Source organism: Rousettus aegyptiacus, unplaced genomic scaffold (genome assembly GCF_014176215.1).
Source record: "Rousettus aegyptiacus isolate mRouAeg1 unplaced genomic scaffold, mRouAeg1.p scaffold_m13_p_3, whole genome shotgun sequence".
In the NCBI taxonomy this organism is placed as follows: Eukaryota; Metazoa; Chordata; class Mammalia; order Chiroptera; family Pteropodidae; genus Rousettus; species Rousettus aegyptiacus.
The window spans coordinates 20,076,850-20,091,015 of NW_023416306.1; the positions used below are offsets into that span (position 1 = coordinate 20,076,850).

Below are 14,166 nucleotides of genomic sequence, written 5' to 3' on the forward strand. Positions count from 1 at the left end.
GCCAAACAGACTTTAAATCCTGGCTCTACCACTCACTTCCTGTCTGACCTTGGACATGTCCTTTAACCTCTTTGGCCTCTAATTCCCCATCTGTCAGTTGGGTGTCTCATGGATTGGGTGTAAGGGTTAGATGAAATGAATACTCGATGCATTGTCTGGCACATGGTAAGAGCACAATAAAAAGTAACAACTATCATTATTTGTAAATAGAAGTTCCAAGACTCTAAAGAACATGCCCAGTCTCCCGACAGAAAGCAGTCACGTCACAGTGGGGTTGGAACCCAGGGCTGTGTCACTCCAGATGCCTGGCAGTTCTGGTCCTGCAGGTGCTCTTCAGTGCTGTGGGCAGGTGGGTGGCTTGGCCGATGTGGGCTGGACTGGACTGGAGCAGGAAGAGGCAGCTGGTTCCTAGCAGGTGTCCACCCCACCCGCTCCACCACACAGAGGGCCCGCCCTGCGGTAGCTGGGCCACCACGGAATCCCTCCCATGATGACAAGCCGATTTTCAGCACAGCTTGCTTTGTGGCATTTTTCATTAAGGGAATTCCCCTGTTGCTCCTGTGACTTTCAGTAAACAATTACAAATGTGTTCCAGAAAGCATTTGGTCCCAGCTGTAACAAAATCACACTTAATAATTAGCATTTCTATCGAACTTTGAAATCTAGCAAATGTGTCTCACATATGTTGGCTCTCACAACGGTTCTGTTGAATAGATAGCACCAGAATTATTAGGGTCGGTCCTTATAGATGAAGAAAATGAGGCTCGAAGGTGAAGGGACTTTCCCAGTGGCACCCAACTGGTCAGAGAACTAGAATAAGAATATGTGTTAGAAGTCTAGTCCTTCGTCAGAACTCACCATTGCTGGGTGCGACCCAGCTCGTTACCCGGCCCCCAACATGAGCCCTTCCCTCCAGCAGCTACACTGTTTGAGCTGCTCAGTGTGAGGGGTATGGCAGCATCTATCTGTAATTGGCCTCAAACCGTCTGAATACTCTGTTCAGCCAAGGTAGGGCCTTCCTCTGAGTGTCATGTAAAGGAAAAGATTTGGGATCCACACAGCAACAAGTCCATAACCACCTCCAGGACACACTCTCCCTTTAAGGAGCTCATTCACACAGCCCCAGCTGCATTTCTTCCTGAGAGTAACTTGTGGCTCAATTCACACTTTCCCTCAGTTGTGCTTTCTGTTTAAGCAAGACAGATATGCATTCAGCATAAATATCCCTGGATAAAAACTAAATGATGATGCTTAGTTGTCCTTTGAGAACCAGCTTCCCAGCAGAGGACCCTCATCCTCATCCAGTGACCACCCCCCCCCCCCCGGGACTTGCAACTTCCCTGCCTCTTTGCCCAGTAAAGACCTCTCTGGAGACTTGTGGAATGTGGTTGAGTTAGAGCAGTAAGACTCCACCAAAGGTCATGTCAAACTCAGGCCCGCCCATACCACGTTAGCATCTTCCATCTTTACCAGAAGCCATCTTTTTCTCTCTTCTGACCTGTCTTTTCTTAACTCGATTCTACATCACACCTTATAGGAAACATCCATTAATGCCAAAACAAGTGACTCACTGCCTTCTATGATCATTATAAGAGTTGACTTGGAAGGACAAAGGTAGCTGAAGACTTAATGAGAGGTTTAAATGAACACATGTAGAAATTAGCAAATATAATTGTACCTTCAAAATTAGAACTCATACCAAAAAAAAGTTCTGTTTTTATTAAATTTTCAAATTTTTTTTTTTGTTTTTTGTTTTTAAGAGAGGAAAACGTTATATTTTGTGTGTGGAATACAGGGAGTGAAGTGTGAGGTCTTTGCATTACAAGTGCTCTCCCATGGGGCTTGCGGTCATTATCTGTGGAAGGGACTTTGCGAGAATCCTTGAGTATGTCAGCAGTAGGATCTACGTCTGGGACTGTGTATTTAAAGTAACACTATTAAAGTTCCCCAAATTACGAGCAACAATGTCAGTTCATTTCAGCAAACCTTTATGGGAAGGTAAAGAGAGGCTCCAAGTCCCTTCTAGACAGTGTCCCTGCCCTTGGATTGTGTCAGTTTCAAGGGAAAAGGGAAGCCCCCAGTGTGGGCAGACTACCCGTGAGTAATGAATTACAATGTCTACGATGCGGTTCCAGGAAAACAACCTCTCAGGACCTTCATGAAAAATTTATCTTTACTTCATTATGTGGCTCCTTGCCACCTCTTGTGCTTTACTCAAGTGGTTTGCACCCTTTGTTCAGAGCAGCAGATTTCATTGTTCTTTCATGCTATACATTTTTATTAAGCACCTACTATGTGCCAGCGCAGTGCTGGCCTGGGGTTTATGGTGGTGTTCAAAACTAACGGGATACCTGCCTTGCTGGGGATTAGGTCTAGAGCTTGACACAAGAAGCAGACAGCAAACCACTGTTTTGGAAGCCCTTGCCCTGCATTCAACTCTGGTCACTGCTGGAGGCCTGAAAGGGGGTCAGTTTCTACTGTTTGCTCCCTCCTTATCCATTGTCCTTTCAGTGCCCACGCCATCCTCTTTTTTTTTTTTTTTTTTTCCTGTCTTTTCCCTTATTCTCCCTACTCCTCGGGTTTTCAGCCTTCAAGATTCCAGTGAGACTTCCACCTTCGTGTGCAGTACTGTAGGAGTGCTTCCGCTGTGTGGGCCCTGCTCCCGTCCACTGGTGGGAGTCGGTTGTGTGTCTGCAGACCTCGTCTGGGGGCCAGATTTCTGAGGAGATCAGAGTCATCTCCTGATGCCCTCTTTCTCACATTAGATGACTTTTGCAAAGAAGAAATGTTTAAACTGGCAAAGCTATGCCATTTTACCATCCTGCCCATGCTGTGCTGGAGAGATCTAGTTGCCACTGTTCAGTTTTCTGTCTTCAGAAGCCAGAGCTGATGAAATTTATACTGGAATTTAAATATGGTTGTTCCATAGGAACCCCTGTCAGCAAATCTTTTATAATTTACCTTTAGTTTCACAGCTTCTTAGAAATACACTGATACAATGAGAGTAGAACACTTTAGGACATAAAAATTAATAGCGTTTAATAAAACTAAGTGGTCTTATAACCTCTGTTCCTGTGACTCTATCTCCAGCCCTCCTGATTGCTCTTGTTTTAGGGCACAATTTAAGGGAGCCGTGTGCAACTGGGAGCTCTTGCTTGTAAATAAGCGAAACAAATTGTATTTTTTCCAGTCAGTAGTTCTTGAAAGAGCCTTGTCTTGAATTCTGGCTAATGTAATGGGCTTTAACTCATATCCTTCCATCCGTGATCCTTCCAAAAAGATACACTTGTGTTTCCAACACATCGCTTTTCACTCGGGACCACCTTCTCAGGGCAGTGTTGTCATACCCAGCCTGCAGAGCAGCTCACAAGGTCTGGAGAAGAATCAATACATTAAAGGAACTTGAAACCCAGCCCTTAACACCTTCAGAAACTAAGAGTGTGGCTAGAACTGAGGCAATTCAGTGGAAATAGGATTCAGTATTAGCCTTCACAAGACAGACATAAATATGTGTCTAGCCTCCTAAAGGTCCAAAAAAGTCTTAGCTTTGTTTGCCCAGCTTTTTGTGAAACTTTTTAGTTTTTAAATTTCTTCTGTTGTAGTTTTTCTCACTTCATTTGACTTTAAAAAATAATTCTCATTATAATAATTTGAGTAATTCAGAAACAGCCAAAGTAAAAATAAGAGTCTTCTAACCCCCATTTCCTTTAGCTTCTTTCGCTTTGTTATAAATTACAAATAATTTGGTGAGTACTATCCTTCCATACTTGTTCCAATGCTCATGTAAATATAATTTATACATCCCGTATATATATCAGTATACACACACATATATTATACACACATTGTGTGTATGTTGCTATTTGAAGAAATGGGGTCATTATTATATTATTCTATAATTTGCATTTTTTCCTTAAAAATAGATGAATGGAGATCCTTCCAAATGTATATTTTTAAAATCTATTTTTTTGTTCCTTACACATAATTTTGTGCTATGACTGTACCATAATTTAAGTCAGCACTTCTCCTATTGGGGGATGTTAAGATTGTTTCCAGTTTTCAGCTAATAAGTGTTTTTCTGCAGATAATTTTTTTGATTGTATCTCTATACATTTTTGTCAGATGAAACTCAGGGAGTGCAAATGTAAAAAATTTTTAAACACTGCTGTAGTACTTTATTTAAATTAAAGCCTTTTGCTAGGTCTGTGCTTTTTTGGTAGGTCATCTCAAATTTACATTTACATTTTTGTTACTTGAAAAAAATTCTTTTTACCTCCAGGTTAGCTTTATTGATTATATTTGCTTAATTAGATTTCACCTCTATGCAGTTAGAAACAAAATCTTATTTAGGGGGACTTGATTAATTTAGATATCCTCCTCCATTTAGAATTAAACCAAAACCTTCAATAAATTATGAATTTTTTTCTAGAACGAGCTCACAGTCTGTTAATGCTCATCGATATTTAAGAAGTTATCTAGTGGCTACTTATTGTTCTGAACTGAAATCATAAAGATGAACAGTAGCTGAGCTCTGGGAGAGATTAGAATTCTAGACATTTGGTAAATGTATAAGATAACACAATTATCATTAAAGAAAATATGCTAATTCTCTCCTGGTGACTTCTGTACAATTTGTTTAATTAAAAAAAAACCAATTAGAGAAAAACCAATATAGGCCAATTTATAAAACAAGAAATGAAATTTGCACAAATATAAAGAGAAAAATAACATTCAGCTTCCCTATCCACGTTGCAAACCATTTTAGTAGATGATATTGGCCACAATTTGGTGAACTGACCATTCACATATACTCCTATAGGGTGACTTGCACAGTCCTTAAACATATGCTCTGATGCAGTAATTCTGTTCCTGGGAATTTATAACATTAAAAAAAAAAAATGAAAACAGCCTAATCAAAAAAGTTAAATTATGAGAAACTGTAGGTTATTGAGACATAATGAAGCATGCATATAGAGAATACTTAGAATATTTAGCGACTCTTCTTATGAGATGTGAGATCCTCCATGGCCAAATTGGCTTGAGAAATGCTTAGCTAATCAGAATTAAATAAGCTATGCACTGCAGGGCTTGTCTTCTTGGAGATTCATAGAACATCAGATGACTTGTAGTATTTTCCACATTTCTTTGACCTTGAAACTTTTTCTAAGGAGTACATAATAGCTTCTTTCAAAACACTTGGGTTCCATAGAACATAATATGGAAAAATGGTAATCTCATTTTTTTGTTTTAAAGCTCTGCATTATATGTTTGTACATATGCATATATATATATATATATATATATATATATATATATATAAAATAGAGAGAGAGAGTGCACGCTTATTCGGGTGTGTGTGTGTGTGCGCGTGTGTGTATACATGGAAGAAAATCAGCTAGAGAAAATACATGAAAAGGGGCCTCTATCCCCAGACTCATTGACTTGTTTACATTAAATATGGATTGCTTTTTACGTGTCAGTCATACCTCAATAAAATGGTTTCAAAGAAAAAGGAAAACTCAAGCATTAGAGTCAGATCTGAGTTCAGCCTGTGGTTTGTGATCTTGAGCTAAGCATTTAATCTCTGCCTCATCACTTGCAAAATAAAGATACTATTAATAGTCTCAGAGCTGTTGTCAAAATCACATCAGGTGAATCTAATGTGCGCTTATAGATATGCAGACTGTTTTAATTACATTTTTTGCTAGGGATTGCATGTATAGGGGACTGCCTCTTTAAATGAAGTTTACTGTGTATCAAAATAAATGTTTTTACTGTGGAAATATCTTTCTGAAGTAATGAATGAAAGGGTCTTGTTTTCAAGCCAAAAATGTGGTTCACTCCACTGAGTCGGAGAGAAGTGTTTTCAGACTAAAATAAATGATTTCCATTCAATTTTGAGTCAATTTTTTCCTTTACTTGCTTTTAGCATTTGTCAAATAATTATCTTAAAGATGAGGTTTTACTTACTGTGCAATCCATTATCTGTGACTCAGACCCCTTCTTTAAGACTTCTTATTCCCTAAGATCCTCATGTTTAAAAAAAATTATTGAAGAATTTAGTTTCTTATGGGATTGTAGAGTTTCTTGTTGGAAAGATTTTTCGTTAATATATGACACATAATCACTTTTAAATGTTAAAATTTTGTGCCATGAATGGTAAACTTTTACTGTTAAAGTATGTTTCCATGCCCTTTTCTTAGCTGTTCTTCACAATGATTTTTTACTTCTCTTTTCGTCATACAGCAACTCTACAGAAAGAAGCCCGGTTTGGCCATCACATTTGCGAAGCTGCCTCAAAATTTGGACAAAAATCGATATAAAGATGTGCTGCCTTGTGAGTATCCGGTGTGAATCCCTCCTTCCTTCCCCCCTCTACACACTGAGATAATGTTTCCCTTTTTAAAACAGATTGTCTGGTATTCTGGACCGATTTTCAGAGTGTCTGTAAACACCACCGTCTTTATTGCAGCCATTTGAGACTCAGAACAGTTGGGGAATAGTGTTTATGCTAATGAGGCGAGAGCTGCAGATGGGGCTGGGAACTGAACTCTTGTTTACTTGGCATGATAAAAAGAACGCTCGGAATAATCGGTAATTTTTTTTTCTTCCCCCCGCAGATGACACCGCCCGAGTATTATTGCAGGGAAATGAAGATTATATTAATGCGAGTTATGTGAACGTAAGTGAGGAGCCGGGATAATAAGAAAGAACACATTAATCATGGTAACGAGCATGACAATGGCATGTGGTGCTTTGCAGTTGATGGAGGGCTTTCCTGTTCACTCCCTTATTCCAGCACGATAGCCGTAGAGGGAAGGCAGAATAGTCTCATTTCACGGAGGACAAAACGAAGGTTCAGAGAGATTAAGTAATTTTTGAAAAGTCACAAAGCTAACAGGGTGAGGCCAGAACTCAGGTTCCATGTTTCCGACTTCATCATGCCTGTGCCTCTGTCCTCAACTGCTGGCATTTAGGCGTTTTGGTTCGGGTTTGACTTCCTCGCCAGTGCTATGTTTGTAACTGTCTGTGTTTTTCCCCCTTGTTGTTACTACATATGCCATCTAAAAATGAGAAAAATAAAGCCCCTCTGTGCATATAACCCAAAAAGAAAAGGTAAAGGATTTTACATGGTGTGGGAAAAGCATTCGTTTCACTCAGAAAATGAATCTTGGGCAACTTATTTGGCCTCTGTGAACCTCAGTTTCTTCATCTAAACCACGAGTCAGCACACTTTTTTCTGTAGAGGGCCAGGTAGTAAATATTCTGGTCTTTGCAAATCAAGAGGGAAAATTGAGTATAGTACTTAGGTATTTATATAACCCTTTTCAATGTAACCATGTGAAAATATTTTTAAAAAAACACTCTTAGCTTGCAAAATGGCAGTCAGATTTGGCCTTCAGGCCTCAATTTCCCAACTCGTGGTCTAAATGAACAGATGATTTCTCAAATTCTCAAGTTATAATAAAGAACTACCCTGATAAAAATAGGTCTGATCAGTTACTGCACTTATTCCAAAACATCTGTGGGATTCATTGATTCACTGACCACCCCCCCTCCACCACCAATTCATCATTCCTGGTGTCTTGCAAACAGTGTTGGAAATGGGTTGGGGTAGTAAGACCCACAGTTTGATCTCTTTGAGTTATTCAGGGAGTGGGGTGAGGGAGGGGTGAGGAAGCCATTAACCTCAGCACCATCCAGACTTGAATTAGGCACCTCTGTTTACCTTCCCCAACTAAGAATGGGTGAATCACTGTGCCACTGCAAAGGGCAGAAGAGGAAACAGTAGGATGGGAGAGGAACAGTGAAAACATTTTAACATTGAATATTGATCAGCTCAAATGGTAACCGAGGTGATGGCTGTGTTCATCGATTTGATCGTGGTCAAATCAATTCACAACGTATGTGTATATCAAGCCATCATGTTGTACATCTTACACATATACATTTTTTTATTTGTCAGTTACACCTCAGTAAAGCTGGGAAGAAAAAAGATTGACTCGAGCGTTGGCAGCCATGCAGAAAGCGAAGTGCAACCGTAGTTGGTGGTGTAAGCCTATATGGTTTATGCTTCAAAGGAAAGTAAATAGATTTTGATTTAAAAAAAAAAAATCCTGCATAGGGAAAGATCTGGGCATGAGGATTGGTACATGTTGCTGAAAATGCAGATACCCACCCCTTATTGATTATATTTATGATACAGCAGTGACAGTCATTTAAACTCTTCTGCCATCTTGCAGGTTCATTTCTGATCATTGTGTTCTGTGTATCACAGTTTTATCTTAAATATCTAATGCTAGTACTATTGTCAAATGTCTTTCAGGGTATTTAAAAATAACTTTTAAAATTTTTTCTTATCGAGCTTATTATTCTGGTGTGATGTTAGTTGCCAGCTAGAAGAATTTAAGATCCAGATCTACCTCGTGGCAGTAACAGAGTCTAATACGTTAACGCTCTCTTGCCAGATGGAAATTCCTGCTGCTAACCTTGTGAACAAGTACATTGCCGCTCAGGGTCCCCTGCCACATACCTGTGCACAATTTTGGCAAGTCATCTGGGATCAGAAATTATCACTCATCGTCATGTTGACGACTCTCACAGAGCGAGGGCGGGTAAGTAGCTTGATTTCCAATTCAAATGTGTGCATGTCACACTGTGTTCTGTGGAACATGAATCTCAGAGCTGGTAAGGGTTTTAGATGTCACCTGGTCCAGCCCCTGCATGACCCATAAATCTCCTATAAGGAGCTACTGATGGACAGGAAGCTCGGCACTCCTTCTAGCCACTCCCTGGCCTTCCCCAGGCTAAAGAATGGTCAGACGGCCCCTCCCACTCCTGGCTGGATCCATTATGACGAGCCAGAAGGCAGTTCCCCTTGCCTCACTTCACCTGCTCCAGGACTGCTGCCTTGGCTGTGGCCTCACCCAACCCAGGACACCTGCTGATCCTGAGAAGAGCAATGTGGTGGGTGCCAGGTTCGCAGTGGTGGTAAAATGTAGGAGCAATTACTATCAACTTCTGTCAACCTTTGCTTGTGCTGCAGCCGAACCCATTGCAAAAAGAGGTACGAAGAGCTCAGTTAGGGGAGCGGTGGACACCATACGTGTCTAGCAGGGCATGCATTTTCCATGGGAACAGATCCCTAATTATGTAACAGAATACCTGTTCCATATGCAAGATGTGAAAGGGATACTTGTATTGTGAATGCGCTGACTTGCTCATACGTCTGGATGTCTTCATTATGAAATGCTTATTCAGAAACATACTCCAAAATCAAATGCAGATTAATTTTAACCTGCTTTGAACGATCCGTGTGCCACTCTCTCCCAGGCCTTTCCTCGGTATGTGTTCGGAATGCCAAATGAATCCATGCTGAAAGTCAGAATACACAAGATTGGAATGGATAATGTGTTTGAGGAGATTGGTCTAACCTCTCACCTGAAACAGCAGAATAAGAATTCCTACTAATTCACAGAGCCCCATAGATTGCAAAGGGCTTTTATGGAGTTGTCCCAGGCAGGTCTTCCTCCTCTGCTAAAACACGCCAGGGTCCAGCCTGTGGGCGTCCAGCTTTAATTTTGTAAAAATTCCTCCCTACACAAGCTGAAATCCGTGTTGCTTCATACCTTCACCCCACCTGCTTCCCCTACCTGCTCTCCCCACCTGCAAGACACGGAATGAGTCGCCCCTATCTCCTATGCAATGCCCTTCCAGATGGATATTTGACGATAATCTCACACTTGTAGGAGCTTTCTAACTCAGCTTCCATTAAGCTTGTGGTCAGAGGAATTTGTCTTTGTCTCAATGTTGTTGTCGAGCCAGTTTCCCCATTTCGTACTGATGCCCTTGACTCTTGAAACCTACGCACAGCATTCTGGGCAGGGCTCTGGAGCCAAAAGATCTGGGTTCAGAACTTGCTTTCTCTTGGGCAGGTTACTTAACCCCTTTGGCCCTCAGCTTTCCTGTATATGAGATGGAGATAATAATGCTCACCTCAGGGGGTTTGTGAAGACTGAGACAATATATACAAGAAGCTTAGAGAACCACACGTTTCAAGTGCCCAGTAAATGTTAGCTGGTGTGTGTGTGTGTGTGTGTGTGTGTGTGTGTGTGTGTGTGTGATCATTGTCATTATCACTGATAGGATTCAGCCATCAAATGTGGCCTTCAAAGTGCTCTTTGGGTCTTTGGGGGCTTGCTTTCTGTCATTTTTTGTGTGAGCTATTATCACTCTTAGCTTATTGTCACAATTTTGATCAGAATCATCACATAAGTCACTGTTAAAAATTTTACAGGCCCTCAAGAGGCAGTGGAAACCTCCTTCTAGAAATCTATGAGGCAGGCATTGAGGGCACTCTTTGGGGAGTGTCGTTAATCCCCCCAGCTCTCTGTTCCCAGCCTCTGCTGTTTCTCCATCTGGTCTACCCTGTGACCGGGAGCCTAGCAGAGACTTTGCTGGAATCACAAAGCAACAGGTCTATGCCATCACCTCATCTACCTGTCTAGAAGTCTTGTTTTTGTCTACTTTTAATTTTTGCTTATAAAAACAGAGTTAAAGTATCACGGAGGTACTCTGAAAGCTATCCTGGACCCAAATGGAGACTCTCCATGGCATACATTGAAGATTCACTTCCCTACCACCTGGTTCTTTGCTGTTTAATGCGGACCCTTTCTCTTCCTAATTGGCCACAAGGCATCCCACAGTTTGCAGGCCCTGATCTGGGGCCACCCTGGAATTTTATAGATGACAGACACTTAGTTTATTGCCTTGTCCTTTTCAAAATCTACCAGTCTCCCCATCCGAAACCGTGCCGTGTCTGCCTGCCTATTCTGTTACCTCTGAATGCCCAACTGCTCCAGGTTTTCTCAGAAACCGCTCATGGAAGTTCCACTCTCCTGTCTCATAAGGTCTTACAGTTCAAGATGCAGTTCCTCTGAACCAACGCCTGGGCCCATGCAGGGTTCTGGTTGCCATCTCTGTGCCTGTGTTGGCCTTGTCTTTCCCTTTTAAAGTTGGCTTGCCCTTCCCAGATATAAGGTCATGCTTTTCCACAGTGAAAAGGGAGTTCCAGCAGGCATGGTTAGTGACAGATGCTCTGCCCTGAATAGCACACCCTTTCTCCCTCGTTCCGCTTGTTCCCACTCAGCAGAAAAGGTCTTTTCTTCCATCCAAGAGACCTCACTTCCTCCAGCCGCTCTTGCAGGTCCTGTTCCAGTGGCTCTGTCCTGGTTATATCCCCCGCTTCCCTTTTGTCAGTGGCTGCCTTCAACCTGAGCTCCTCTGGTCTCCATGTGACCTGGTGGGTTTCAGTGTTACCCAGCTCTTCCTTCCTGAACCCATTCCGGCTGGATCCCCTGGGCTCCTGTGTGAGAGACTCCCATTTCCTGCGAGTCATAATATCCCTTTGTAGTCTCCAGCCCTGGGACTCACCCCTCTTGTGTATCGATTGTTAGAAACCCATTCTTCTAAAAGCCAGGCTACATGCTTCCTATTCTCCTGTTCCCAACTCTCAAGTGATCAGAGCCCTTCCTCCTGAGGTCCCTGGTCTGGTCCTCACCACCACCTGCCGGTTCTTTCTGGTATTAGGAGCCAGTCACTCTACACAAAGAGCCCTGCCCCTTACTCTTTCTGAGAGATGACATTTTCAGCATGTCCCATTTATTTTCTCCCATGTTATGCATTTCTACCTCTTTGTGCTGCCCTCACATCTGCCGACGCAGAGGTGCAGAGGGTCTCCAAAGCCCTGATGTGCCCCGTGGTCTGAGAGACACCCCCGCCACAGAATCACTTTGATGTCTCCCTTTTTTTCCTTCTTACCTCATGTTTCTCATTCACTCTTCAGGTCATAGTTTCTTCATAAAGGAAATAGAGTTATAGAAGTATAGCTTGTCAATTGAAAAAGCCATTCTCCCTCACCTTCCATCAAGGATATTTCTTTGGAGGGGTAGATTTTTTTACATCTATATATATCCTGCTACCTATATGCATGATCTGACACAGGTCGATACACTCTCTGAGCCTAAATTTGCTCATATGCAAAATAGAGGCAATAATAGTACCTACCTCATAGGGTTGTTTCAAAGTCAAGGTAAAATAATGTCCAAAAAAGCACCATTTAGTGCTTAACATACACTGTTCAAAAGAGAGTAGGCTTGAGCATCAGTCCTCCCTCAGAAGCCGCATTAATGTGGAAACTGAGGCTTAGAGAAGTTAAGTAACATGGCCAGGATCACGCATTCGGTGAGTGGAACTTGTTAACCAGATTGAAACTCAGGATTGCCACAAACTTCTTACTCTTTCCACGACACCCCAGTGCTTTCAGATCCAAATAGACCTAAGATCTAAATTTGATCAAGGGGTAAAGAGAGAGCTCAGTACTGGTGAGATTCACTGGGTATCTCTGGAAATAGATTTGTGGCTCTGCCTTGCATGGGCTGATCACTTCAGAGGATATCCACCCATCCATCGTCTTGTGGGCAGGACCCTGGGGAGCCTGCAGCGGTGCCTATGACACCCCCACTCTCCCCACCCCCAGCACAGATGGGTAGGCACAGGTAGGCCAATGGGTGTTGGCTCTGCCGTGGGTACTACGGACAGCAACCCTGTGATGTCTAAGCAAAGCTGGGAATTGGCTACTAACCAAAATACCCAAGCTTAAGTTTTACCAATTCTTAGCTCCAACTTCCCAGCAGCATGCTTCAATTTCAGATTATTAAATTCAAATCGTGACATTTGAAAACAAGAATACGAAAGCTTGTTTCCAGATTTTGTGCCTTCATTGGTTTATACTCCCTTTCAGCTCTAAACTAATATAATTTTTACATAAGCTGTTGTAACTGTAGACTAGGAGGAAAAAAAATTTTTTCGAATGAGTCAGTTTGACTGACAGAACTATGATGAGATGGACACCTTGGCCCTGAATCTTGCTTCAAAGCCAGAGGTGGGAATAAAATGGCTATGGAACAAGGTTCAAGGTTCAGAGGGGAGAACAGAAAACAGGGAAGGTGAGGGGATCAGCCAGCCTTCAGGAAAGCCACAGCAGCCCTAAACCCACTGAGCCCAGGTTTCCTCATCTGTCTGGGGAGGTTCAGGTCCGTATGAGTCATATATGAAAGCGTTCGGGGGCCTCGGAGATGCTGCTCAAACGAAAAGTGATGCTCATCTCAGTTTAGAGATTCCTTTCATCTGGATTTTTGTGGACTCTCTTATCATTCTTACTCAAGTTGATGCGGGGCTCATAGCAACAACGGTAATAATGGCCACCATTAACCTGAACCCCACAGTGAGCCTGTCACGGCACAGTGTTACCTCCAGCCTCTGTCACCATCTAGGAAGCAGGTACTGTCCCCATCTTTTGGGTGAAGAATGTGAAAATCAGAGAGGTTAAGTAGCAGGTTCAAAATCATATGGCTAACTCCAGCAGAGTTCTGTCTGACCCCCCAGTGTGTGCCCTTAACCACTGTGGCTTGAGGCCTCTACCTCAGGAAGGCAGGGGTTGGATGGGGAGGGAAAGGTTTGGTAGAAAGGGGATGTTGAGAGCAAAGAAGGGGCCTGAGGGACTGGAGTGGGCTTGATTGGGGATGGCGGAGGTTGCTTCTATGTTAAGTCCCCATCTCTGAGGCCGCTCTTGTTCTTCCAGCAATTAGACGCTGGTGACGAAGAAGGTAAGTCTCTGTACTGATGTTCCAGGCTCCAGTCCCGGGCTGGTTTGCACCCTGGCCACTGGCAGGCTGACCCCCATCCCACTCTCCATAAAAAGGAGAGATGTTCCTCTGTCCCCTCAGGACAGACACAGAGCAGGCCGGCCTCCCCTGAGGTTTTTCTTCCCCACAGGAGTACTGGGTATGAATGACAGTTAACTGCTCGTGTGCCCCACCCCGAGCGGAGGTTGACTCACACCCAAGTGATTCCCTTGCAGACTAAATGTCACCAGTACTGGCCCGATCCTCCCGACGTGGTGGAACACGGCAGTTTTCACATCCGCTGTCAGTCAGAGGACTGCACGATCGCTTACGTGTTCCGAGAAATGCTGGTCACGAACACCGAGGTGAGCAGTGCCCTTACGGTGAGTGGTCCTGGGAGGGCGCAGTTCAGAGGCAGGTGCTAGATCAGCATCCACTGTGGTCCTGGGTTGGGCCGCTCCAGTTCTGCTCTACGTTTTCA

At 42.9% G+C, this 14,166-nt stretch overlaps 1 protein-coding gene across 8 annotated transcripts in view; it reads left to right on the forward strand.

Moving 5' to 3' along the window:
- The window catches only part of PTPN3 (protein tyrosine phosphatase non-receptor type 3), a 106,185-nt gene that overhangs the window by 79,787 nt on the left and 12,232 nt on the right, over nucleotides 1-14,166 (forward strand). For all 8 annotated transcript variants that reach the window (XM_016130020.2, XM_036238690.1, XM_016130016.2 and 5 more), the window contains 4 exons: nucleotides 6,247-6,337; nucleotides 6,621-6,682; nucleotides 8,469-8,615; nucleotides 13,922-14,050. In XM_016130020.2, the coding sequence (XP_015985506.2) occupies nucleotides 6,247-6,337; nucleotides 6,621-6,682; nucleotides 8,469-8,615; nucleotides 13,922-14,050 (429 nt within the window). The remainder of the gene's footprint in view (nucleotides 1-6,246; nucleotides 6,338-6,620; nucleotides 6,683-8,468; nucleotides 8,616-13,921; nucleotides 14,051-14,166) is intronic.